Source organism: Harpia harpyja, chromosome 17 (genome assembly GCF_026419915.1).
Source record: "Harpia harpyja isolate bHarHar1 chromosome 17, bHarHar1 primary haplotype, whole genome shotgun sequence".
Taxonomy (NCBI): Eukaryota; Metazoa; Chordata; class Aves; order Accipitriformes; family Accipitridae; genus Harpia; species Harpia harpyja.
Genome location: NC_068956.1, coordinates 23,976,375 through 24,000,807, shown reverse-complemented (window position 1 = coordinate 24,000,807; position 24,433 = coordinate 23,976,375). Strand labels below are relative to the sequence as shown.

Here is a 24,433-nt window from a genome sequence, read left to right as displayed (position 1 = left end):
TTTTCAGGTGCTGGACCAGGAAGAGGTTCATGAAGAAAGCAATCTAAGGCACAACGCTATCTTACCTCCTGCTACATTCATCATAGGGAGAAGCGTGAAGAAAAAACAAGTTACTTCTAGTAAAAGAAAGAGGTCACATAAGTAAGTTTACACCACAGCTGTACAACAAGGTACAAACTAATAGAGAACCACATCCTACATAAGTGACTTCAACCTTCCTCCAGTACTTATTTTTCTTTCTTTACAGAACAAATAATCCAAACTTGATTTCATTTCACAGTGTTTAAGTACAGGTCAGCTTCTTAACCTGCCTTGTAGATAACCAAGCCACACCTTGGATGTATTTGTGATTTGCACTCTAATTATATTACATGTCTTTAAATTGCGGGGGGTGGGGATCATCTCAAACAGCGTATACAATGCCGCTCCCTGAAAATTGTGGCTATATTCAGCCACCCAAGTAATATTCTGGGAACATAATTATTTCAAATCCCATTTTGACTTTAGGTTGTACTCCAGCATGTCATTATTCTATTACATAATCACTTTTTCACTTATGTCCTTAGTTTAGCCTAAGTGTTGCTTTAATGTGAAAAGAAACAGAACACAGGTACACCAGGAGGCAAAGGCTGCTTTCAAATTTACAAAGCCATACCTAGTGCTGTGTTACATTACAGCACGATCCAGGTCTATATAGTGCACTGTGAGGAGATCTAGACAAACCCACAATACAATACCTCCCTTCACCCCCTCACTTTCAATCCAGAGATCAAGGCCCTAACTTCAGCAAGAATAATTCTGCACTACATAAATTCTAGGAAAAACAATTCTACATATTAGCCGATGACATTTTTGTTTCTCCTATAACATAGGAGAACAGCAGGAAACGATCTTTCAAATAGGCAAATATTTATTACAAGGATCACAGCATTACTGTTTTATTGTTTGCACAATGGTAAGTTGCACATAGGGACAAACAGTACACATTTAGAATTAGTTTCACAAATTAATACATTACAAGAGAGTCCAGTGGTTTAACATATTAACTAGTAAAAAAAGCAATAACAAAGGAATACAAACATTACGGTTTTGACTGCAGCCCAATAAAAGTTTAAAAAAAAGGTTGAAATTAAAATAAATTGTAAGCTTTATTTTTCCGAGACATAAAAAAAACCCCCACATTGTATCCCTTCCTAAGAGACTGCTCACAAAGATGCAATAACATACAAGTACAAAAGTGAAGAATTCTGTGCTCAGTTTCCCTTAATTTTATCAGATCAAGTGACAAACCGAACATTTGTCAAAGAGCAATCACTGCTGAATGCAGACATCGTTTCCAAAACATACAAAATGGTAGTAACTCTTTAACAATAGAAAGCAAATGACCTGGTACTAGAAAAATCTTATGCACTGTAACTGTTTTAGAAAAAAAGGTGCTTTTGTGAAAATGATTGTGAATATTCATTTGATGCGTGTTATATACAAAACATCTTCTACATAAAAAGCAACTTGGCTCCAAAGTTCCATGTTCACACTTCAGCCTGTATCTTTATTTGCAAAGATTCAGTTGAGCTATTATTCCCTCCTTAAGATGTTTTCCCAGCTATTTCTAGTGCACACCAAATTGGAAATGCAGCACAACAAGCTATGATGTTGTAATATGCAAGATTCATAAACTACTGTTGCAATAGGTTTAACCTTCAAATTGCATCATTTTCCTCCTCCATTCCTTAGCAGCAAGTTATTGTACTATACCTCGTATTGAAAGCAGATACGCAACTGCTTTTAAGTCAGTGCTAGTAGCACTGACAAGAAGCTAGTGAATCAACTCCGTTTTGTAACAGCTAATTTGGGTTTTCATTAGAATAGCATATCCCATCTCCCCCAGTTGCAGGGAAAAGCTCATCCAGCCCGACAACCCTCTGCTTGCACACAGACCTCGTGGCATCCTGAGCTTTCAGCTGAAGTCCTGCAACACTCTACTGTTCAGCTCAGCAGAAAAAACAAAACCAGTTTGGGAACACCACCTATGAAATGCTGTGTCAAAACCTCAGATTCTTCTTTACAGTTGGCTGCTAAATGGGTGAAGAAAAAGGTTAAAAAAATCCAGCTACTAACCACTACTTACCAAACTTTATGAAATAGTTAACATTGTATGTCAGCTGGTCTTAAACAACAGAACACGAGAAGCAATGATGACATAGCCCAGGACCCACTATTTGAAACTCCTAGGAACATCAAGATATGGGACCACAGGGGAACATGGAGAAAGAGAATACACAAAGAAAAGGAGACCTGTCTATGGGGTGAGGTTTGCACATCTGTATTTTATACACATATATATATATATACACATACATACACACAGATGTGTGCACTGTACTGTATATATTTACATCCATATACACAAAAACACCCTGAAGTAGATTTAAAGGCCATATCCAGGAACAGAAGATATGAACTCTAGTATTTGTACTAGAATATATTTTATCTGTACAAAAAAACAAATATGCATATATTCATATGGTATAAAGCTTATTAACAAAAAATATTCTGCTACTAACATTAGGTTAAATAGATGGTTTTACAAGATTCTTTAATAATAATGCAGTATAGAACATTTCTAAAACTAGGACCAAAAATAAAAATACATAAACAGGTTTCTATTCACAAGAAAATAGCTGTTCAATATGATTCCATTTTGTATTTCAGACTAGGGAAAAGTAGCAAAATTTTTATAAATCTCCTGGGATGCAATTTAACTAATGCATCAATCTAGAAAAATAGACTTTTCAGATGAACAAAGTTGATTCACTTCCCCTTCCCTAAAAGGGGTGCCTATCTTTTCCCTCGCTTGTTTCCAGCTGGAGGTTTCTTCAGCTGAAGAAGTTGCCCTCCTGTCCCAAAGCCTGCAGATGCAGGATTAGATACCCCGAACGTCAGGCCAGCTGATGCTGTGATGCCGGGATTGCTGAAGTTAAACCCAGATGTAGTCGAGCTGCCAAAGCCTTATATGAGGGAGGGAAAAATATTTTAAAACATAAGTTATATCAGGATTGCAAGTTTGTTCTCCTTGGAGTTATGAACACCAGCCACTTTATTACCAATATTTGTAATACTTTATACTAACATGGATCTACAGCAGTATGCCACATTGCTAACACACTTGGACTTGCTATGACAACTTGGATATCACAGCACTAATGCAGTCTACCTCAGTGATTGTAAAGAATTCTATCCTAAATCACAAGTCTATCATACCAGTATCCATACAACAGCAGCACCCAAAAGTCTCACTGAAATTGTACAACAGAAGAAGCACAACTCCTCAACTTCTTGGTCTAAATATGTAATGCATACGTAGGGTGGGAGGGAAGGCAGAAGTAGAAGCAGCCCACGGCCCGCTCACTCCACTCACAGCAGGTAAATGGCAAAGCTGGAGTCGGAGCTCCCAGCCTTGTGCCCTACTGTCTAGGCTACCTTTGCCTGTATTAACGTATGTGGCACAGACCATGCCTTAAATGAGAGGCAGAGAAGGCTCAAAATCCTTGCCGAATTCTTGGCAATTTAAAAACCACCCTTTACGACTTAAACCAAAAAGCAGCACTGAAAACAAAGCTTTGGAAAAACTGAATGACTAGGTGAGCAAATTGCGCTATTTCAACTCCACCCTCTTATCAAGGTAAACAAATTGAACATTTGGTTCAGCTATCAAACAAGATCAGTTGAAGAAAATCTGCTTACAGTTTTCAGCAACAGTAACACCAACTCATTTTACTCTCTTTTGTGAATTTGTATCAGTTATGCACAACCAACTTGGATAATAATTGAAACTATTAGAGAATGCTAGAAATTTCTCAACTATTACTTAATAAGAAGCAGAACTTCATAACTCTGCTTTTTGTTCTCTCAAGAAACTGAGTAAGGTAACCGATCACATGAACTAACAAGTATGAGATGAGCAAGTTAAGATTTTAACAGTTTCATACAAGTTGCACACGGAAACCTGTAAACAATTAAAATACTAAGAAAAAACAGGACTGATTCACAAGCAAAAAAGGGTATATTCTCAACACACATTACTTAACATAGTTTTGTTACTTGTCTAGTAGACAGTTAAAGCAATCCTTTGATCCCATCAGGATCTTCAACTCAATGCCAAATTATTTTTAAAGCACAGAAATAAAAACTCAACTGGTTGTCTCATCAGAATCCCAAAGTGGCTCTCACAAGCCTGATGTCTTCTGTTCTCTCTCTTGTTACTGATGCTTTGCATCAAGAACTACTTCAAAACATAACGTGAAACTCTTCCTCCTGCAATCTCTGGACCTCAGTTACACACATCATCTTGTCAAGAAAATCCCCCATTACCTACATCCCAGTAACTGCAGTCCTTCAACACACAGCTGCCTGTGCAGAACTCATTGTCAATGTAATGAGCGTGCAGATCTAGAGTGTGACTAATGATATTGTTCATTTGGGTCTTGTCTAAATTTTGTCGAATAATTTGTCTCATCCTAGGATGTAAGGGGTGAAGCAGATGCAACTATTCCTCCATTTCCCTGCTAACTCTGAATCCCAAGTAAGATTTTTAGAGGAATAAGCTTATTCTTCATCAGGGTGTCTCATGAATTAAAAAAATCTTTAATAATCAAAACTTGTCTTGGTAAGTTACCTTTTTACTTCAAGTATGCATCTGAGATAACAGGTAAGCATTGCCTCCTATAGAAAACATCATGATTGCCATTCATAATAAAGCTGTATGTGATCTATAGTGTCAGGAGTTCAGTAGGCAAGGGTAAAGTGCTCAAGAAGTACCTCCTCCTAGCTGCTTCTAGGTGCAGGGATTATTCTGAAGCACGCAGGGAAGGCAGCCTGAGCTTTATTTGAGTAATGTTAGAATAAGAAAGAGATGTATAAACGGTGTGATAGAAGACTGAGAACGTGCTTGTTAATTTAGATATAACTTGGAAAGTAATAGCTGTTATGTCAGAAGTGCCATTTAGGGCAGCCACAAAAGCGTAGAAAGGCAGAAGGGAAATTCATCTAAATGACTTTGTCCATCATGGCAGCATAACAAGGCCACGGTACGACGTTCTTAAAAATAAACCAAACCCTAAAACAGAGTAAATGTTCAGGAAAAAAACTTGAACGAGGTATACATTCAGTCTTATTCCTGTTGCAAGGAAAGAGAATCAATCACGGAATAGCTCAGTTCTAGACAGAAGAGTCACATAGTCTTGAACCATAGCTACAATGTGATCAATGATTTCTTTGTTGAAATTAGTATTACTTATGTGTAAACAATTATTTTCAGAAAGTAAATGACAACCTGCCCTTTGAGGGCATAGAATTAGCATCCCTCTGAAGGACCTTAGAGTACACTTTATTCCTTAGGCTTTTTGCATCTCTGCTTCAGTCAGCTTTTTAGATAGGCAAGCCAAACATGAGGTACACACCTCCCCATAACAGTTTTTTTTATTTTAATGCTACAGGGATAAACAGCAGTTCAGCAGATCTCAAAGGCAATCTGTTCCTGCCCTCATCCCCCACGCTACAATAGGTGCTCTAGTTCAAAAAGAATTTCCAGCACAGCTTTGACTAATGTACTATTAGCCTCTGTATCTGAAAGCTGCTCATAGTTACACATGGATTATATTCAGGTCTGTTTTTCAGCAGTATGAGTACGTCCAGCCACAATCCCACTTGACTATCTCTTATCACATGTACTGAGGCTGCTATTCTTCTGTAAGTCTCCAACACAAATTCTCAGCTCAGCTCTTCAAAGCCTATTTAGCATCTCAGTTTTCACAAAAATAGTGCGTGTGTACACCTCCCCCCCCCTTACCATTGTATCTATAAATTCAATGGTGATTTTTTTCCTTTTTGCCATCATTTGTCTTAATGCTTTTTACAACATCCCACTCACATCAGCCTTTTCGGTTGCCATCAAATGAATAAGATTAGGAATTGAGACTTGATTTGTAGTCAGCATTCCACAATGTCTGCGTGTTTCAGAGGGAAGTCTGAGACACTTGTTTCATCTCACAATTGTGTGCACTAAAGAAATTGAGAGAAGACTGCAGTTGCTCAGCTTTTCATCTATTGACACAGTAGACACAATGACTGCTCCTGGACTAAGCCCAATTTACTATGAGAAGATGCTAAAGTACTTTCAGAGGACTCAAAATTTTCTCTTCAAACATACAAACTGAAATTGAGAAGAGCAGTATTACTACTAGAAACATTTTCAAATCTTTTAAAGCAATTAAATCTAACTCATAACTTACAAACACTTGACAGAAGCAATTTGGGAATCTATAATTTTCATTCTAAAACAATAACAAACCGATTGAAAACACGTGGAGGAGACTTGGGGCATTACCTAAGCAGCCTAGAAGGACAGGGTGATGGAACACTTACTAGACATTAGTTTCGGAAAATACTTAAGCACTCGCATCTAAACACAAGTAGTAACAACACTATATCCCATAAGCCATATTCACCCCCTTTTCCTAGCTTTTTCAAAAGAAAAACATTCAGAAACAAGATATAACTAATATAAACAATAATATTTTTTCAGGATCCTGTAAATGTTATCTAAGAAACAGGACATATTAAAATTAAAAAAATATATAATCTGGCTAGCCTCGGGCATCATTCAAACCCATTTATACACCCTCAATAAAATTAAACTAAAGATCATATGCAATCCGAAAGCTATACGGCATAGGATTTTGGATATAAAAATGTAAATGTTAATGTGCTTCTGGGCTACCAAATTTTTAGAGAGGTTTCTATTCCATAATCCCAGTCTAGATCAGAATTTCACGACTGCTTTATTTTATAAGCACAAAATGATGGGAATTACATTTAATCTCTTATATTCCTGGTTACCACTTTCTGTAGCCGAGACTCTTGAGATAACTGAAAACAATCTTCATTTTATTAGGTCCAACTCTCTTACTGCTAAAGAGAGACTGGGTGCACTGCCACCATGACAAAGCCTGTTCTGAGGAATGCGGTGAAATGACATCTAAATTGTCTCTGCACACCACCAACATAGCTAAGACAGACTTGCTTTGGCTTGATACCTTATTAGTGGTGGACAACTGACCCATACTACTAGTTTTCTAATTATGTTTTTTTAATATACTAAAAACTAAATTATGTACTTTGCAACTTAGCAGCTTAAAATGCTGCAATACTATTAATAATAGGTAATTTAATATAGGCTCAGGAAAAATAAGCTACAAGATAAAAACATAAACAGTGTAAGTTTTCCACTTGTTTATGATATTAAAAGCTAACTAAGCAAAAGAAGGTTGATGCTTAGACACAGCATACTGCAAAATCAGAGATGTTCGATCAAGAATTTACAAGGGTGTTACACTTTCATGAGTGTTAGACAGCCAGCTTAGTGAGCTATTTCCACCTTATAATACGAAGCTTAAGGTACTTTACAGGCCTAATTTGACAGCACAACCCATCACTAACCAAGTTAAAAACAAAACAAAATGAAAAGCATGGCAACTACGAAGACAGTGGTCCAAGCTAATGTACTGGGCACTTGCTAATAAATACCAGCCACTTGGTATGTTTGTATTAGTAGCAGTTAAAAAAACATTTTGCTTTTAAAAAAGAAACATGCTACCAAAAGCCAATCCCAGGAGACATAATACTCCTTCAATCTGTCATTGAAGAAAGACTGTAAAACAGACTATAGTAAACTGTTTGCCTCAAAACCAAACTCCTATTTAAAAAGCAATTAGAGATGCAAGCTATAGAAGTGACTAAGATTTCAAACATCTGAGTTAAGAAACAATTGCATCCGTATTTTCATTTTCTCACCACCACCAAAATTAAATCAAAAAAGTGAAATTAGTACTGAGTAGTTTAATTGTCACAGAAACGTTTTCAAAGTAGTTAACACAATGAATTATGGATATATGCAGAGATATAATATCTAAAACTTACTATTCAAATAGAAAGGATAAGCAAATAAACAGTTTTAAGGAAACATTCTGGGCTTCTAAAAAATAATTTAAACTTTACTTCTAAATACAGGAAGTCAAACTGCTGGTATATTTGTCACAAATTTATACACTAATTTCAATAGCTCGGTAACCGTATAGACTATGCGTTGAAGTAGTAACTGCATTTCTGTGCCTCAGGCTGCATCTGATCCAATCTGATGCATCTGATCTCCTGTTTCCACTCCTAATTAGATAGACACCATCAAACGGAAAAGATTAATGCTCACTCAACACTGTCTACCTAGGAGACCTTTAACAGAACCTAAGAACTTCTCTGAAAGTATGTATTTAGCAATAGTTACTTTAATCATTATATACACATGCAACTTTAAGCACATTTGTTCAGTAGCTTTCTTAGACTGAGGACAGCAGTTTGATTATAATACTTTTGCTTTAAGATAAACTTGAATTCAAGAGAAACAAACCAACCTGCACTTAGACTTCCTGATGGTTTACTTGTAGTTCCAAACCCAAACGATGATGCTCCTGTGGCACTACTTCCAAAGGCAGAGCTACTTCCAAATCCTAGTAGAATAATAGTAAAGACATACAACAAAAAAAATTACAGACACAGCAATTAAAGACACATAGGTTTTGGGCTAATATTCTAAAACCAAACATAATTCTAAGCATTATTTGGTAAACAAATGTTCCTAGGATTATTGTCTCAAGAGTGTTTTATTCTCAACACAGCATTGAGTTAAGAAAACTGCAAACAGGAAAGCACCGGAGAAAAATACTTCCTTCAAAATACAAAACTGAGTAAAGGAAAAGATATAAGAACAGGTGAAGTAAACTATCAGAGTTTACAAAATTGCTGTTGAATAGCTGTTAAATTGGCAAGAAAATGGTAAACAAATGGGCCAAAACTAAGAAAATTCAGACACGTTATACGACTTCTATTACAGAAAGCCGCAGTGTTCATTCACAACTCAAAGGAAAGTTCTCTAGAGTAAACATTTTCTTGAGTTTACATTTGGCTTATTTTAGAGTCGTCCCCCTCCCAGGTTATTGGGGATCAGCTTTATCTAGGAAACCACAAAATAGGTTCAATACAGAATAGAAATAGAATTTCACAATATTTAATGGGAGAAATCATTGTATAAAGGGCAGCCATAAACATATAGCTGTAATAAAACTCATTCTGTTAATTCTGTAATTGACATTTTTAATTTCGTAATATAACTATTTCAAGATTTTAAATTGTGTTATTAATATGAGATCACTTCAAAGGAAAAGTAAGTTGATATTTGCAGTTTGAGATAGAGGCCAGGCAATAGGAACAGTAAGAGAAATACATTCTGTGATTTTGGCTGTCTCCAGAGGTTTCCAAAAGAGAAGAGTATTTGTATTTGAGGAATTTACGCCCCCATCTTAAGTTTCAAGTGTCAGGGAAATACTTGCATTTTACTGCAAATTGAGCCTTCACCATTCCTTTACAGAAATAATTTTTAGATTTTAAAACTAGTAAGGATTGAACACACTATCTGAAGTCCTATCTTTTGTCCTATCTAGTTTGAAATGAATTACCAATGATCAGGCAAGGTGTCTGCAAATATTTAACGAAGCATAGCATCCCTATGCTATGTATCTTATATACTTAAAATGCAAGAGCCTCTATGTTTATCACTGACAAAATTGACAGAATATTTATCACTGAAAGCGAGCAAATTTCCCCAATTAAAACGATGTTTCAAGACTATACATAAAAATTGTCCTGTTCAAACCCCCCCAAGATTAAAAACAAAACAAAACAAAAAAACCCTTCAGTATTCATTCTGCTAATTTGTTTCCAAGAGCACACCTGCAGGACCTTTTGCATGTATTCCTTTATTCTTCTACATTTGCTTCTATCGGACAAGTCTTGATTTGTCAAAAGATGAAAATTTTGCAAATTAATACAGAATAGATGAAGTGCAAGCAAATGCCTTTCTAAGCAGAGAACTAGCAAAAAAAGAATACAAGTTAGGCCTCTAAGACAAAACTAGAAGCAATTGTCCACCAATTTAAAAATAAATGTTCTTTAATTTACATAGGCAAGATTGGTGAACACAGATGAACAATCTGTAGTCTACAACCTCTTTGGTTGAAAAGGAAGAATTTTATGGGTTTTTTTAAGGCATTTAAAACATTGTGGGAACAACCTGGTAATTCAGAAGTACTTTCCTTTTAGTCCACTATTCTCAGTTATTTTTCCTGTTTAGATGTACAGACTTCCTTTTATCTGAAAAAGCTTAAAATCTGAGGAGAAAGGACATCGGTAGATTATAAGATAACTTCAAGATGATAATTTAAGGTAAAATTGATGCAACGTTCAAGTTACATCATCTTTTCAATACCAAGTGATATTTAATCATTTTAAATACGACACTGATTCATATGTTTGGCTCAAAGAGGCAAAATGTAGGGATGCAGACTGAGGTGGCAGAGAGGAGAGGATGTAACAAGAAAAACCACAACACATTATGTCTGTGCTCAGCAGATGTAACAATTTTCTTTGCAGATCTCATACAAGAGCTTCAGAGGACACTAGTGTCTTTTGAGTTGTGCTGTAGGAACAGGAACCCCTGACCTATACGGATAGGAAATTTACATGCAGATTAGATTCTACTAATCACTTAGATTCTACTTGTAGTTCTACTACCGAGAATTCATTACATTTAAATGGAAAGGTCTACATGAATTTTATAATCTTTTTTATTACCACCTACTCTTTCACAGTCACGTGTCCTCTTGGAATACATTTCCCACCAGCACTATTAACATTTTGATAAGTATTCTTCCCTCACCTTCAAATGTTGCTTTTTCAGTTTGAAGAGGGATTTTTTTTTCCACCTCAGCACTGAGGGACAGAGTGACAGCTAAAGCAAGTATGTTTCAGCAAGCAGGATCCCAGAATTGTAGTAATTTTTTAGCATTTATTCTTATCTTAATCCAAGCAGAAATGGATCCCTATAGTTAAGAGTTGTACATAAAGGTGAAAAACTTCTATGGATTAGCTACAGCATGATCCAATGTCTCAGGTGCCTAACTTTCATATACATAAAATTAAGTCAAGTTGTAGTTACAAAAGGATGTACTTGATGTACTTCCCTAGCCTTAAGAACAGAACTTCTATGTGATTAATTCATCCTGGTTTTTCACTACAATGGCTTATTAGTCTTAGTATTAGCCTTAGCAACTCCTTCTGCAAGACATGAAGAAGTTTGGAAAGCACAGACTGCCAGATTGTAAGGTCCTTCCCTGAAAAAGATCATCCTCTTAGGGAGTTAAAGGTTTGCAAGAGATTAAGATGTGCGGTATAATAATTAAATGAAAGATTAGAAAAGTTAAAGTGTACCTCCAAGGCTTGAAGAACCTAAGCCACTTGATTGCAAGCCAGTGCCAATACCTGAGCCGAATGGCGTTCCAAAACTAACTCCCAGAGATGGCTGTGGCCCTGGTATAAAAAAAATGAGAACAAACTTGCCTTACTCTTTCATAGTAAAGAGGTCCTTTATTTATTTATTCAAGTATTTGATAATGTGAACATCATTGCTTTCAACAAATCCCATTAAGATCCCAAACTTTACCTCATCAAAATTCCTCACTTAACTGACTGCCTCTACATCCACCTAGTAAAAAATCTAAGAAAACACTGACTGTAATAAGGTGAAACTAGTCAAAGCTAGCAACATGATAACAACACCATTTAGTATTTTTAAAAGTTAACCAGTCTCACCTTACACTTTAAAACATTAATCAAAACCTTGAGAGAACTCATAGGTAACAACATTTTGCCACCTGTATTAATGGAATCAGAATAAGGGAAAAACCTTCAAATTAAAAACATGAGCGCTGACACTAATGTAACTAAAACTATATTAAAAAAGTTAATTTAATAAATCGGAATCTTCAAAACTAGTCAAGTATTCCATCCAAATTTAAACAGAACACTAAGATAAAAAACAAGACAATGACTTTATTTTATTAAATTTATTGTTCATTTTTAAGCAAGTCAATTACACAGTAACATGACAATTCAATTCTTTTCCACACAAGTGATAACTGAGATCTTTTAAGCTCTGCTACATAACACCATTCAATAAGGTAAACTAGTCAAACCACCTGTTTAAATAAACATTTACAAAAGGCACAGTTCTGTGTACCTTAATGAATTAGATACATTCAAAATTTCAGAGTCAGAGTTTGTCCCATAATTAAAAAAAAAGTTGACAGTACTTTCCCTGCATATTCACACTAAGATGCAGGACTGTCAAAAAACATTTTCAGTCTGCCAAGATGAAATTTACAGCCTCAGTTCCTTCCCCCCCCGCCCCTTAACCTTGGGAAATAAAGAATCAACTTGCTAGCCCATTACTAACACATTTTAAAATAATTAATTCTGATAAATAATTAATTTATTTTGACAGTTTTCACAGTACAATCTTATACTCCTGTCTTTTTCAAACAGTTTTCAGTGCACTAGTTTAAAATTTTAACCATTGAAGATAAGATACAGTGCCAAACTCTTAATCCACAGACATTCACACCTTTCCTCAAGGTAGCCTTCTCCATCTTTGAACATACTTTATGTACTATATCAATGAAAATGATGATTTATTCAAATATTACTATACAAGCTCAGATGATTTCAGTCTTTTTCCTAAACCATTATCACACTTGGGCTTATTTTCATTCAAAACTTCCTCCTTCATACTACAAAGTTTCCTGTTACTAATATTTATCTAGAGTTTTAAAATGTAAATATTTCAAGCTTTTAAAATCATTTCAGTATTTGAAGATTTAAATGGAAAATCATTTTGAATCAAGTGAAAGGCACTGTATATTGAAAAGTAACATTTTTGCTAGGAACACAAAATTCTTATGTGATCCAAGCTGAACGACATCTGTATACTCAAAGTAGTGTTAAACTAGATTTTAAGGGCAACTAAAAGTTGTTAGCTTTCAGTCTCTGCTTAGCAGGGAATAGTTGGGAAACCCAAGCTATTTTTTCAACTAAAAAAAAAAAGTATATCAGATGTTATAATTACAAATTTTCACATAAATTTCAAACTAAACTTGTTTACATCCAGTTTAAATAATGATACATCTACCTAGCAGCTCTTTAAAAATAAGAAGAAAACTGTTATCAATAAAAAGAAACAAAAAACCCTACACAAGTTAGTCAGTCATCTAATAAACTAAAAGAACTCCAAAACACATATCCAGTCCCTTCTCAAGTGCACAGGTTTCTATCTCAGTAGGAGGCACTGTTAGTGGAAGACCTTAAAACAAAACACTACAGTCCTCCAGGCCAAGCTTTTTACCAAATGCGACATGCTTTTTAGAACCAGTAAAAAAACATTATTCTAAAACACCTCAGATTATATAAAACAGGATCTTATGCCTTAGGCTAACAAGCTTTTCATCGAGCAACAGCATATGATATTTGTTGATTTTGTACCATAATGTTCTGAAGGCATCATCACTACTTACAGTTCTTGTAAGTAAACATAATTTTCAATAGCAAAAACCTAGTAATAAAAGATTCTTCGATGCCAAAAGTACTAGCAAAAAATTGGCACTTCTGGCTATTATAGGTACAAGACAAATTCTTTATAACAAGTATTTTAACATTTTAAAACTTGATATATTTGCCCTGTAGAGCATTTCAGTTTAATGAATAGGACCCACTACAAAGAGTCCACACAAGTCAGCCAGATTTCCTAAAGTGACATTCTGCAATTTTTTAAATCACAGCTGGTCCTAACAGTGAACAAATTTAGTGTCACAACTTAGATCTGATTCTGACAAAATAATACACTAATTTTAACCAAGGTTGATATCAAATTACACAATAAAAATTTTAAGTGCTATAAAGATTTCAGTATCCTTTCTCATTAGCACTTCAGTCTCATACCGAGTCAAGCCAAAACACAGAGTGTGCTAATAGCTCAATAATGCTTTGACTAACTCTGCACTTCACCAGTTAAGGAGAGAGTAACTAAGTTCTTGGGAGGGTACTTTATTTTTATAGGAGGAAAGGTGAGCATGAATAAAAGCATTTCTTTAAGGCAACTTAGTCTTACCAGAAAAAGATCAGCCTCATGCATTTACAGCTCTTAGTTCACTAGGCTTTGATTTCCTTCAAAAACTTTTACTTTAGTCCTATCAATAACAGGTAGACTAGCCACCATCATTTTAACTTCCATGCTGTTCAAGATTGCTCAGGGAGGGTGCAGGTAAGGCAGTGGTTAAAACTCTAGCTGCTACTGCACAAAAGCATGATCAGCCTCACTGCTACCAATAAAGCTATGCTCAGAGCAAAAGTGCTAAAATAGGGAGAAAAGTAGTGTGCAGGCAAGACTTAAGCATAATTTTAGTAACTCCAGCTTCAAAAAACAGCACAAAAATCGTGCTTCAGTGTGCACACCGCAGTCCTGGTGTCCTGATTATCCATCCCAGGAGACCAGTGGAGTGCATCTTTGCTCCCTTTCTTCCATATGGCCAGGATCCACTGGCTTTACTTAGTTCAATAGAAGCCAGACATGTCTTGGCACACAGAGAGAACATAAATAGGGTGCATGTCTACACCCAGGAACTGGGGAAACATTCCCTGATCCCACAGCTTAGATGTAGCTACTAAACTTTTAACTTCTGAACACAAATTTAAAATACATTATTATTTATCTTTTTCAGAGAAAGAACAGTAACTAACTCTAAATTAAGCTTATGAAATAGACTTAACCATGTAAACATCAAATTTTTTTTTAAAAAAGACACTAACCATCCTGATCCCTCAATACTAGAGTACCGTAGATTAGATTTTAGTCAAAAACTTTAAAGCCCAGGTTAATTTCCTTGGTTTATTCTTATCTTCAAGAACAGCAACAGCAGGTCAGGTATTACACAGACACCCTCTCCCCCCCCCTTAACAGACACCTCATTTCATAGCATTTTCTGTCATAATCTTCTACTACACCTCATCTATCCCACACCTCAGGATCTAGATCTTACAAAGAAATACACGCTATTTTAACTTATAGCAGATAGTTTATCAAATTCATAATAACATAACGCAAAGTTAAAACATGCAAACATTTGCAGTTTTACTGCAGCAAATGGCCATTTGAAAACTCAAACAAGGAAAAGGAAATGAAGAGGAGGCAGTCTTTAAATATTTAAAGATTCCTGCAAAACTGCAAGAATAAATTCTTTTCCTGTTCCACTCAGAGTAAGACAAAAAGTGGCAGCCTTAATCTGAAGCTAAGAAGTTTTAGGTAAATTGTTGGGAAAAAGTCAAGCACTGAAATCAGTAATCTAGGAAAGCTGTGAAACTCTCCTTTCTAGCAAGCTTTTAAGACTTTAAGATATCTCTGAAATAGGTCAGGCCTGACTAGTCCTGTTTTTGAGCTAGAGGAACAGAAAAGATGACTTCAAGTTCCATTTTCTAAGTTTTAAGTACTCTTGAAGGGCCACTCAAAACATCAATCTACCTCTGTTTCTCCACATCATCAAGTGAGTTGCATGGAGGGTAACAGTATTCCAACTGAATAAGTAGTAAACGAATTGTTGTCTACTTTCGTTGGCATGTTTGACGTAAGTTAATGGCTTTGTTCTGTCTGCATCACTCTTGTAGTTGGCACATTTTTGGCTTTTGAAATACTCTGCCAAAACAACCAACCAAAAAAAACCCAAACCCAACCTCAAAACCAACCTACATAGACTCCCATTTGCTCCTTTCACTACAAAATGTTACAAAATACCTCAAGGTATAAAGTCACCTTACATCAGGTGTGTTGGTACAGATCAATTTTGCCTTTTTTTTTGTCTCCTCTCTTCAAGTCCTACCCCTAAGAGAATATTCACAAAGTCATGCCATAAATGGCATCAATTTACTGAAGTTATTAGCAGTTCTCTTGAACCTGGACTAGGAAGGAGAAGTTCAAATCCCTCACCCCAATTCACAAAAATGCAGGTGTAACTTTAAACGTGGCATCCCAAGTACATGACTTTCATACACAACTAATCCAGTAATGACCGTGGAAAGTATTTTAAAAAAACATGAGACAAGGAGGAAGATGAAGGGAGAGGGAACTACTCCGGCAACATTAGGTTGCACAAGCCAACTTCTATCTGTATTAAAAATCCTGAAGCATGACATTACATTATCTCGTGTTTTCTGTTTAAAACCAGACTCTTTTGCAGATGTCACTTCAACCAAATTTCCATGGATTAACATAGCAGAAACAGGAAGACTGTGGTCTATGATGGAAATTTAGAAAAGATATATTTCATAAAGACTTCATTCTTCATTGTGTTCAAAATATTTTGGTGTATTTGTCTTTTAAACCCATCTCCTTGCTGTTTATAAGGGCCAGGGCTGGAAGCACATTTTATTTTCCTTTTATGGAGATGGCAAGGACAGTCTATTAATTTGTCAAACTTAGGGTGGTCGCTGCATAGGTCTCTAAAACCTTTGAAAATATGACTGCTATTATAAGACAAGATAAGGAAAAGGTGCTAATATGACTTTCAGTACACCTACGATAAACAACATTTTAGAAAAATGGTAGAATGAAGTTACCTATGATTTTCATAATTTGCTGACAGACACATACATATCCATGTTCAAGTAAAATTAAATGGAATTTATCTTATTTCTGTTAAATGATTAAATATTAATTCCATTCTCTACATTCAGGAATCCCTCTCTGAGAAGTGTTGGTTAGTATAACAATGTCAACTAAGGTGCCTTAAGTTATTTACTTTGCCATACATATCTATTCTTCATTAGCAGTGGGTCATGCATTTCCTCTGTTTTGGCCTTCCTCTTACACACATGCATACACAGAACCACTGATCCACTCTACATTCTCTAAGAATTATTCGCAACAGCAGAATGGCTAGCAAAAACTCCTCAACATCACCCTGACAAAGGAGTTGGCTATAAAATAATAAGCCAGGCATCCGTCTTCCTATTCTACAGATGTTTGCTCCACTATCCTTCCTGTTCTACAGCATTTTTCATTTTACAGTTCCAAAGTGCTATATAAAAATGCAATATTAATTTTACATAAGAAAAGGTAATATGCATTTAGATATTCTCTCCTCACCGATTTGAAATAATTTACTATAACCATACAATTCTGGAAAGAGGCTATACTATGTGTATTCAGAGATGTTACTTAAGAGTGAAGACTCACATTCCAAGGGGTAAGTTCGAACAACACAGTAAATATCACTAATACAAGGAAATTCACAAGATTAAGTATCTGTTGTATAATTATTGCTAAGTCTACCCTGCATTTTTCTATTGGCTATGTATCAGTAACTTTGCTCATCACAATGTTTAAATTTTTAGTCTAACACAAAGGAAGACCTCATAGAAAATTTTACACAAATTTACTATTGTCGTAACACTAATAATCTATAACTTGAATGCACTCAGACCTGTAGCAGGCTGTTGCTGCTGAGTAAGTGTTGCAGCCATCGCAACGGCTGCTGCATTTGGTATGTTGCTGAAAGGGGTCGGTCCAGTGGTAACACGTGGCGCGCTCTGCCACTTCTTAGCTTCCGTTCGTCTTGCCTCAAACACATCCATGGCATCTCCCAGAAAGGTTTTCCTGTAGCCAAGGTATTGGTCTTTGAGCATCTGAAGAGGGTGGGGGGAAGCCATTTTAGTTCAGTGTATTTGACATAAAACCTTAACTTAATAAGGAAAGAGACACTGAGTTATAAATAACATTTAAAAAAAAAAAAAAAGCCTCCCACAACCTGAAAGGGTCTAGTCAGGGTATGAGCTGGAAAGAATTGTTTTACATCAGCTACAGCCAGAACAATTCAATTTGTATCACTGTACTAGTGGACCCAAAAGGCAAAATACAGCCATATTACTAGCTTGTAACAAAACAACACACTCTTCTTCAGTGCTACCCTTTCTGCATGGAGTCTGCTTTTGCTCCCCTATTATCTTCACCTCTATTTCCTTCCTTCCTTTCACTCTTGCCTGCCTTTCTTAGCACAAAGCTAAAGAACCTACCAGAATTTTAGAATTCACTCTTGTTTCTGATGCATTTCATCAACTATATAATGCAGTGCAAATGCACTAGATCATTCTGCTTTAGACTAACAAGTAGCCCAAATCTGTTGTGTCGTGATCCCCCTCCCCTTATCTATGCCCTTTCCTCCCTCAAAACCCCACCTTCTGTGGCAACACCTGGCTTGGCCTGTTCATCATGAGCCACTTCTACCTGTCACAGATGAGGGAACTATGGATATCTTAGGTAACATAAAAAGAATAAATGGCTTCAGTTAAAGAACTGATAGAATTATTTCCATCTTCTAACAGAAAATCTTTAAATGTAATAGATTTATTAAAACCAAAGAACAGTAGGTTCAATCAAATTTTATGGAAGGTGCACTATGTCCTGTGTTCCTGGCTAAGGATATGCTTGTTTCCAAGAAGACGAGCTTACAGTCCAAAAATTCTGACTCAGGATTTGAACAGCTGTAATTCTAAATCTATCAAGTAACAGCAGTAAACACACAGAAAGAATGACCTCACTGTCACATCAAGAGTGCTGTCTTTGGAGAGAAGAGACATTTGTAGAACTCTGATGAGATTTAATACAATGACATGCTGACTGCCACAGGAGCTGACAAATGCCATTAGACATTGTAGAGCAGCTCTTAGGGCTAATCTATGCAGAATGATTTAATGACATTCTCTACTTGAATTGTGCCCAAGCACATTTTACTCTTCACTGACCTTAGATACAGAATACATCTATATGTTCACAGATGATGTAAATATATTTAACAACTAGCCCTGTGCAAAGACGTTTTAGGCCATATTTTTCTACAACTTCAGACCTTTGAATCAAAGCGTATGTGCAAACCAGAAAGCCTACTTCAGACAAAGGAATGAATTGCAGTCACAGCTCTGCCTTCACAAACCATAAGGCAGAGACAGCAGTTTCAAAACTGCTCTCCTCTCCTAGCATCTCCTAGCTGAAAAACTAAAACAGATGGTCAGAATGACAGATCCACTTAAGCAGTACATCCATTTTTCTGATTTTTAAGTTTTAGTTATAATTGTGTCTTCCAAAATATCAGCCTTCATGTCCACCCACTAGATTAAATCTCAAAAAAATTCCCCCCAAAAAAGAAAAATCCTCAAACCAGCCCCTTAGTTTCAAGCAATAGAATACTTAAGCTGAAGTAAAGCCTTTCCTATTCAGTCACACTGACAAGGTACTGAAGATACTATTGCTTATCCTTGCATACTAACCCAGCTCTTCACACTGAAGAGGAACAAAAACGTGTCATCACAAAGACCACTGCATAAGTTCAGGCTACACTCAGATCTCAGAAGCAAAGAGTCCAGAACACATTTGGAATCCTTTTCGTGTAATTCTGCCAAAATTACGGAGGAGCTGATATATTCTATACCTGGTACCAAAACTGAGTTAACTAAGAGCAGCATAAATATCTGATGGCAGGTAGGTGTAAACCAGTGAATATCCTTGCTGACAGAAGTAATGCAATGCAAGGAATCTAGATCATACGAGATCCTCAGTATCCCCGAACTTTATTCAGGAAAAGTAAAAAGTTTCAGATGTTTAGAGAACTAGCAATACTGTGCAGAAGAAGCTTTGAGAAGGAAACAAGCAGAAGATTTACCAGAGGTATTCCCATTAAGGAAGTCACTTAGCAGAAACAATCCCAAACACTTGTACTCTTCTCCAAGGTTTTTTTTTTTGTAACCAAGAAGGATTCTGATGATCTCAAGAAAAATTATGAATTGTAGAACATTCACATTTTGTCAGTATGTCCAGAACTGTAAATGGGAAATTCCAGCCAGAGTCCATGATGGAAAAAACAAGCTTAACTAGGACCTTTGATACATTAGCATTTTTTAACAGTAGCCTTTTTTTTTTTCCCTCTCATATATATGACTTTCCACAAAAACCAGGTCGAAAAAAATTAAGCAAGCCAGAACACAATTTTCACCAACATTCTTTGCTATGTTGAAAAATCTTACATATGAATACCTACTTTTTTTTCCTGTTACCTATTTGAGTAAAAGCAGATTTGTATCACCTTTGCTCGAGATCAAGAGGTCATTGGGCAAAAAGCAAAACATAGAAGCATGAGCTCAAAGACAGACATTTCAAAAATTGATTAACAATTAAAAAGGAAAAAGAGTTAAATGAAAAACATTTTGTAACATAAATGACTGTGGAGTTACTTTTTTAATCAAAGCACTTCTCCAAGACAGTTTGAAAATTTTTAAAAGCAGTTATTTTAACAGAAGGAAAAAAAAGAATACCTGAAGATATATTATATTTTCAGAAAGTGACTCTTTGTAGTTCTTTCACTAAATACACAGGAACACATCAAAACAACATACCTTTACGTTTTCATGTATTGATTGAAGTTGTGCAGCTAAAGCTACAAATGTTTGATAGATTTTCTGCATAGCCATAGACAAATCTGTAAGGGGCATATAAAATATTGGTAAGTGACAATCTTACTACCAGGAGAAAAGATTTAGTGTTTATATCACAGCAAGAAGCCCACCCAAAACCCATACAGCACAAAGCACAAAAAAAATTGCATGAGAACAAGTTAATGTCTATAGGAAATACAGAATCTGATAGCAATTGGGTGCCACAAGTCACCCAAGGACTACTTTTGATAGGGCTTCAAACTGTATTTTGGAGAGTACTCTTTTGTCAGATTTTTTTTTATATGCATGGTAATTCATTTCCTATGATTCTCTCATTTAGCAAAGCTAAAAAATTTTATTTAACCTAACTTTATCTAATTACATAGGAACATTCTACCTCATTGGTTTTTACATAAAATAGTTACATCAGGTTTTCTTGTATTTGTATATATTTTCCACTCTTTCTGACTTAAAGCACAGTTAAGTGTTCCGTTGATTTTGCCAAAGAGACCACAGTAGAATGGAAGCTTTACTTATATTTTAAAGACATGCTTAACAAGCACCACAGGAACTCCTATTCTAGCTCTACCCACAAGCATATCATAAACACAACGGGGAGCTTCTTGCCTACATAAAGTCTTAGATTTAGGATATCCTACTTCCCACATAGATATGAAAGTGTTTTCAGTGCACTGACCCAACTAATGCAAAACTTTGGCATTAAAGGGGAAATCTCAAAGATTTTGGCAAAATGAGGCATCTGCTGACAAAAAAATGCTTTTCTTAAAGAAGCACTGAAACAATGTACCAAAGTGGACAACAAAAGCAAAGTGGTCTTTCACTGTGAAAAGATCAGCTTCTGCACTTCCTCTGAAGGATGCATATAACCTACTGAAATGCAAATAGTAGCTATCAAGTTCTTGAAGATGTATAGGTCTAGCAATGATTCTTGAACTGAAAAGGTCTGCCTCTCCATAGGGGAATTTCTCCATTATAATTCGCATTTCTTTCTGAAAAAAAAAAAAAGCTGGGGAACAAATCTCATGCCAACCTGCAGGGTTGTGGAGGCAGCGGTATCTAGGAACACTGGCCACAAGTTTCCAAACTGTCTAGAGGCAATTTATTGATACTGAATACTAGACATTTGAAAGTTTTCAAGACATTCTGGGTCATAGTTTCCTGTACGGTAAAGGCTACATATGCAATACAGTGTTGACTAGATCACCAGATCATTTGCTGACAGTCTGAGCATGGTGGCACAACAGATTAAGCCTTGCCCACACAAGCAAAGAACCTTTAGATAATAGAAGAAACTGCTGAAAAACCTAAGGAAAAAAATCTGTGAAGGCATCCCTCTCCTACTCGGGACAGACAAGAAGATCACATGGAAAGATAGAGGACCCTCAAGATGCAACAGATCTTCCATTCTGGAAGCTAGGTCTAGACAGTTCTCTTGTTTTTGACATATAAGGTCCAGAGTCTAGGTACCATCCTGTGATGGCAAGATGTTCAAGTATCACGTGGCACAAAAAGACATGCACTTGAAATCACTACTTATCGCAGGACCTGTAACTAAAATGGCCCAAAAGATAAAAATGTCTACAATCACAGGAATGGTAGCCAACCAGAAGACTACTGTCCAGAGGTCAGTATCCTCTGACCAGAGAGATTCTCCCAAGACTGAATGATGTGGCAGCAAACAAGACTAAATTTTCTCAGTCTGTCAGAGCTGAAGGCATTATCAACAGGCTCCAAACTAAGGAAAAGTTCCTATTTTGATTTGGAGCTGGCAGAGCAGACACCCGTGTTTGTCTGGTCACACAGCCCAGTGCAAGACAGAAGGTACCAGACATCAGCCTTATAACAGCTAGATGCTCAAGGGAAGGAGATGGATGCAGCAGCAGTCAAAACAAACTAGGCTTACAAACTGCACCTCAGGAACTGGATCCATCTTAAAAAGCACATGAACCTTTATGAATTTAACCTTTAATTCCAAATCTTTACATTAAACAACTGCAGAATCTATCTGAACACTTATTTCTGTATATTAAATAAGAAAAGCCAACAATAACAAAGGAAGAGATTAAATACTAAGTTTTTCTTATAGCTATAAGATCTTTTAATTTTTATGTATGAAACATTGAAATTGAAACATTTACCTTGTGGAGTTATGTGTGAATTATTTGCTTGAGTAGCAAGATGATTTTCCAGCTCTTCTATTTGTTGCCTGTATTGCTGCAGCTGTACTTCAAACTGCTCAACCAAGATTCTGAAGTAGCTATAGGAGTAAAACAATGAAATCATATGATTAAACTTCACTAGTTTGCCCCTATTTTTTTTAATCTCATCTGTATTAGCTCCCAATTTTCATTTAATTAATTGCAACAGTTATGTTCTATGACATTCTTGATGTCCCTCTACTTGTGGAGAGTAAAGACTGTATTTCTCATGCCTATGAGATAAAGATAAATTAAGTATAGAAATAAAACACTGATTCTATGAAGCATTCAGTACAAGTGCTACAAGAAGCAGAAAAAAATTCATATTATGAAGTTCATAGAATCATAAAATAGTTTGCGTTGGAAGGAACATTTAAAGGTCATCTAGTCCACCCCACCTGCAATAAGCAGGGACATCTTTAACTAGATCAAGCTGCTCAGAGCCCCATCCAACCTGATCTTTAATGTTACCAGGGATGGGGCATCTACCTGTCTGGGCAACTTGTTCCAGTGTTTCACCACCCTCATCGTAAAAGATTTCTTCCTTATATCTAGCCTAAATCTACTCTCTTTCAGTTTAAAATCATTATCCCTTGTCCTATTGCTACAGGCCCTACTAAAAAGTTTCTCCCCGTCTTCCTTATAAGCCCCTTTTAAGTACTGAAAGGCTGCAGTAAGGTCTCCCTGGAGTCTTCTCCAAGTCATATTATTGACTGTTTTTTATGAATAACAGTAACTCACTCTGCTGGGGCTGTATTTTCATGCTGGAGACCAGGAGGAGTTTTCTGTGTTCGTAAAGCTATTTCTGCATTCTTTAGCTCCTAAATAAATAGGGAAAATTAATAAAAGATAAGGTTCTGTATGAAGCATTCAAAAAGAAAAACAGCTACAACTCTACGGTTCATTCACATAAAATACTTTCTTCATATACTTAACACCATGATAGAATCTGACCAGAAATTCTTCAGAGAATAGACTGCCAGAACAGACTTCCTGGGAGAACTGCAAATACCAGCAGAAGTTTGGGGAGGGAACAAACAACAACACATACTGAAAGCACACAGCTCTCAGAAGTTGAGAAAATACTGCACTGAACTGTCAGAGGTAAGATCTAATTTCTACTGTACTTCAGAAATCCTGTTACGATTGAGGACTAGGGGAAAAAAAGCAACAGTCGAGTGCAAGGAAGTAACACACCTAAAAGAGAAGAAATAGAACAAAAAGGGTTATTTTGCCTTTTAAAAAAAAAAGATTAACTAGTTCAAAAAAATGCCTCTTTCTATGGAAATGATCTTTTTATGCATGATAATTACAGCATATACTTCTGTTTAATACTTCCTAATAACTCCACCATTAAGAATTTCTCAGTGCCTGGTTTTGCAATTGTTCTCAACTGCATCATTTGCAGAAATACGAGAATATCAGTAACAAGTTTTTGTTTTCACAGAAAACTGTTGGCAAGGCATAACTACAGAGTATTTCCTTTTGGTATCACAAGATACAGAAAAAACATCAAGATTTTTACATTAGAATAAAATACACTTATTTATATAGCAAGCAGCCTTGACATGCCAGATGAAATAAAAAGTGGTACAGAACTTAACTTGAAAAGTACTTGCATCAAAACTTGAGCTCAAACTGGTTGCACAGTTAAGATGCAGACTGGTGGACAGAGTTGTGATTCAAGTTCACTAAATCAACAGTAGTGCTAGTTAAGATATTTTGGTCCCTGAAATGTTATG

General features: G+C 36.0%; 1 protein-coding gene across 3 annotated transcripts in view; it reads right to left on the bottom strand.

Annotated features, from left to right (window-relative positions):
- Positions 1 to 892: 892 nt before the first annotated feature.
- NUP58 (nucleoporin 58) overlaps positions 893 to 24,433 on the bottom strand; it is a 37,709-nt gene continuing 14,168 nt past the window's right edge. For all 3 annotated transcript variants that reach the window (XM_052812448.1, XM_052812447.1, XM_052812449.1), the window contains 7 exons: positions 23,433 to 23,512; positions 22,632 to 22,750; positions 20,434 to 20,516; positions 17,472 to 17,673; positions 11,377 to 11,475; positions 8,466 to 8,561; positions 893 to 3,008 (listed from right to left, as the gene is read on the bottom strand). In XM_052812448.1, coding sequence (XP_052668408.1) covers positions 2,839 to 3,008; positions 8,466 to 8,561; positions 11,377 to 11,475; positions 17,472 to 17,673; positions 20,434 to 20,516; positions 22,632 to 22,750; positions 23,433 to 23,512 — 849 coding nt within the window. In that variant the 3' untranslated portion in view covers positions 893 to 2,838. The remainder of the gene's footprint in view (positions 3,009 to 8,465; positions 8,562 to 11,376; positions 11,476 to 17,471; positions 17,674 to 20,433; positions 20,517 to 22,631; positions 22,751 to 23,432; positions 23,513 to 24,433) is intronic.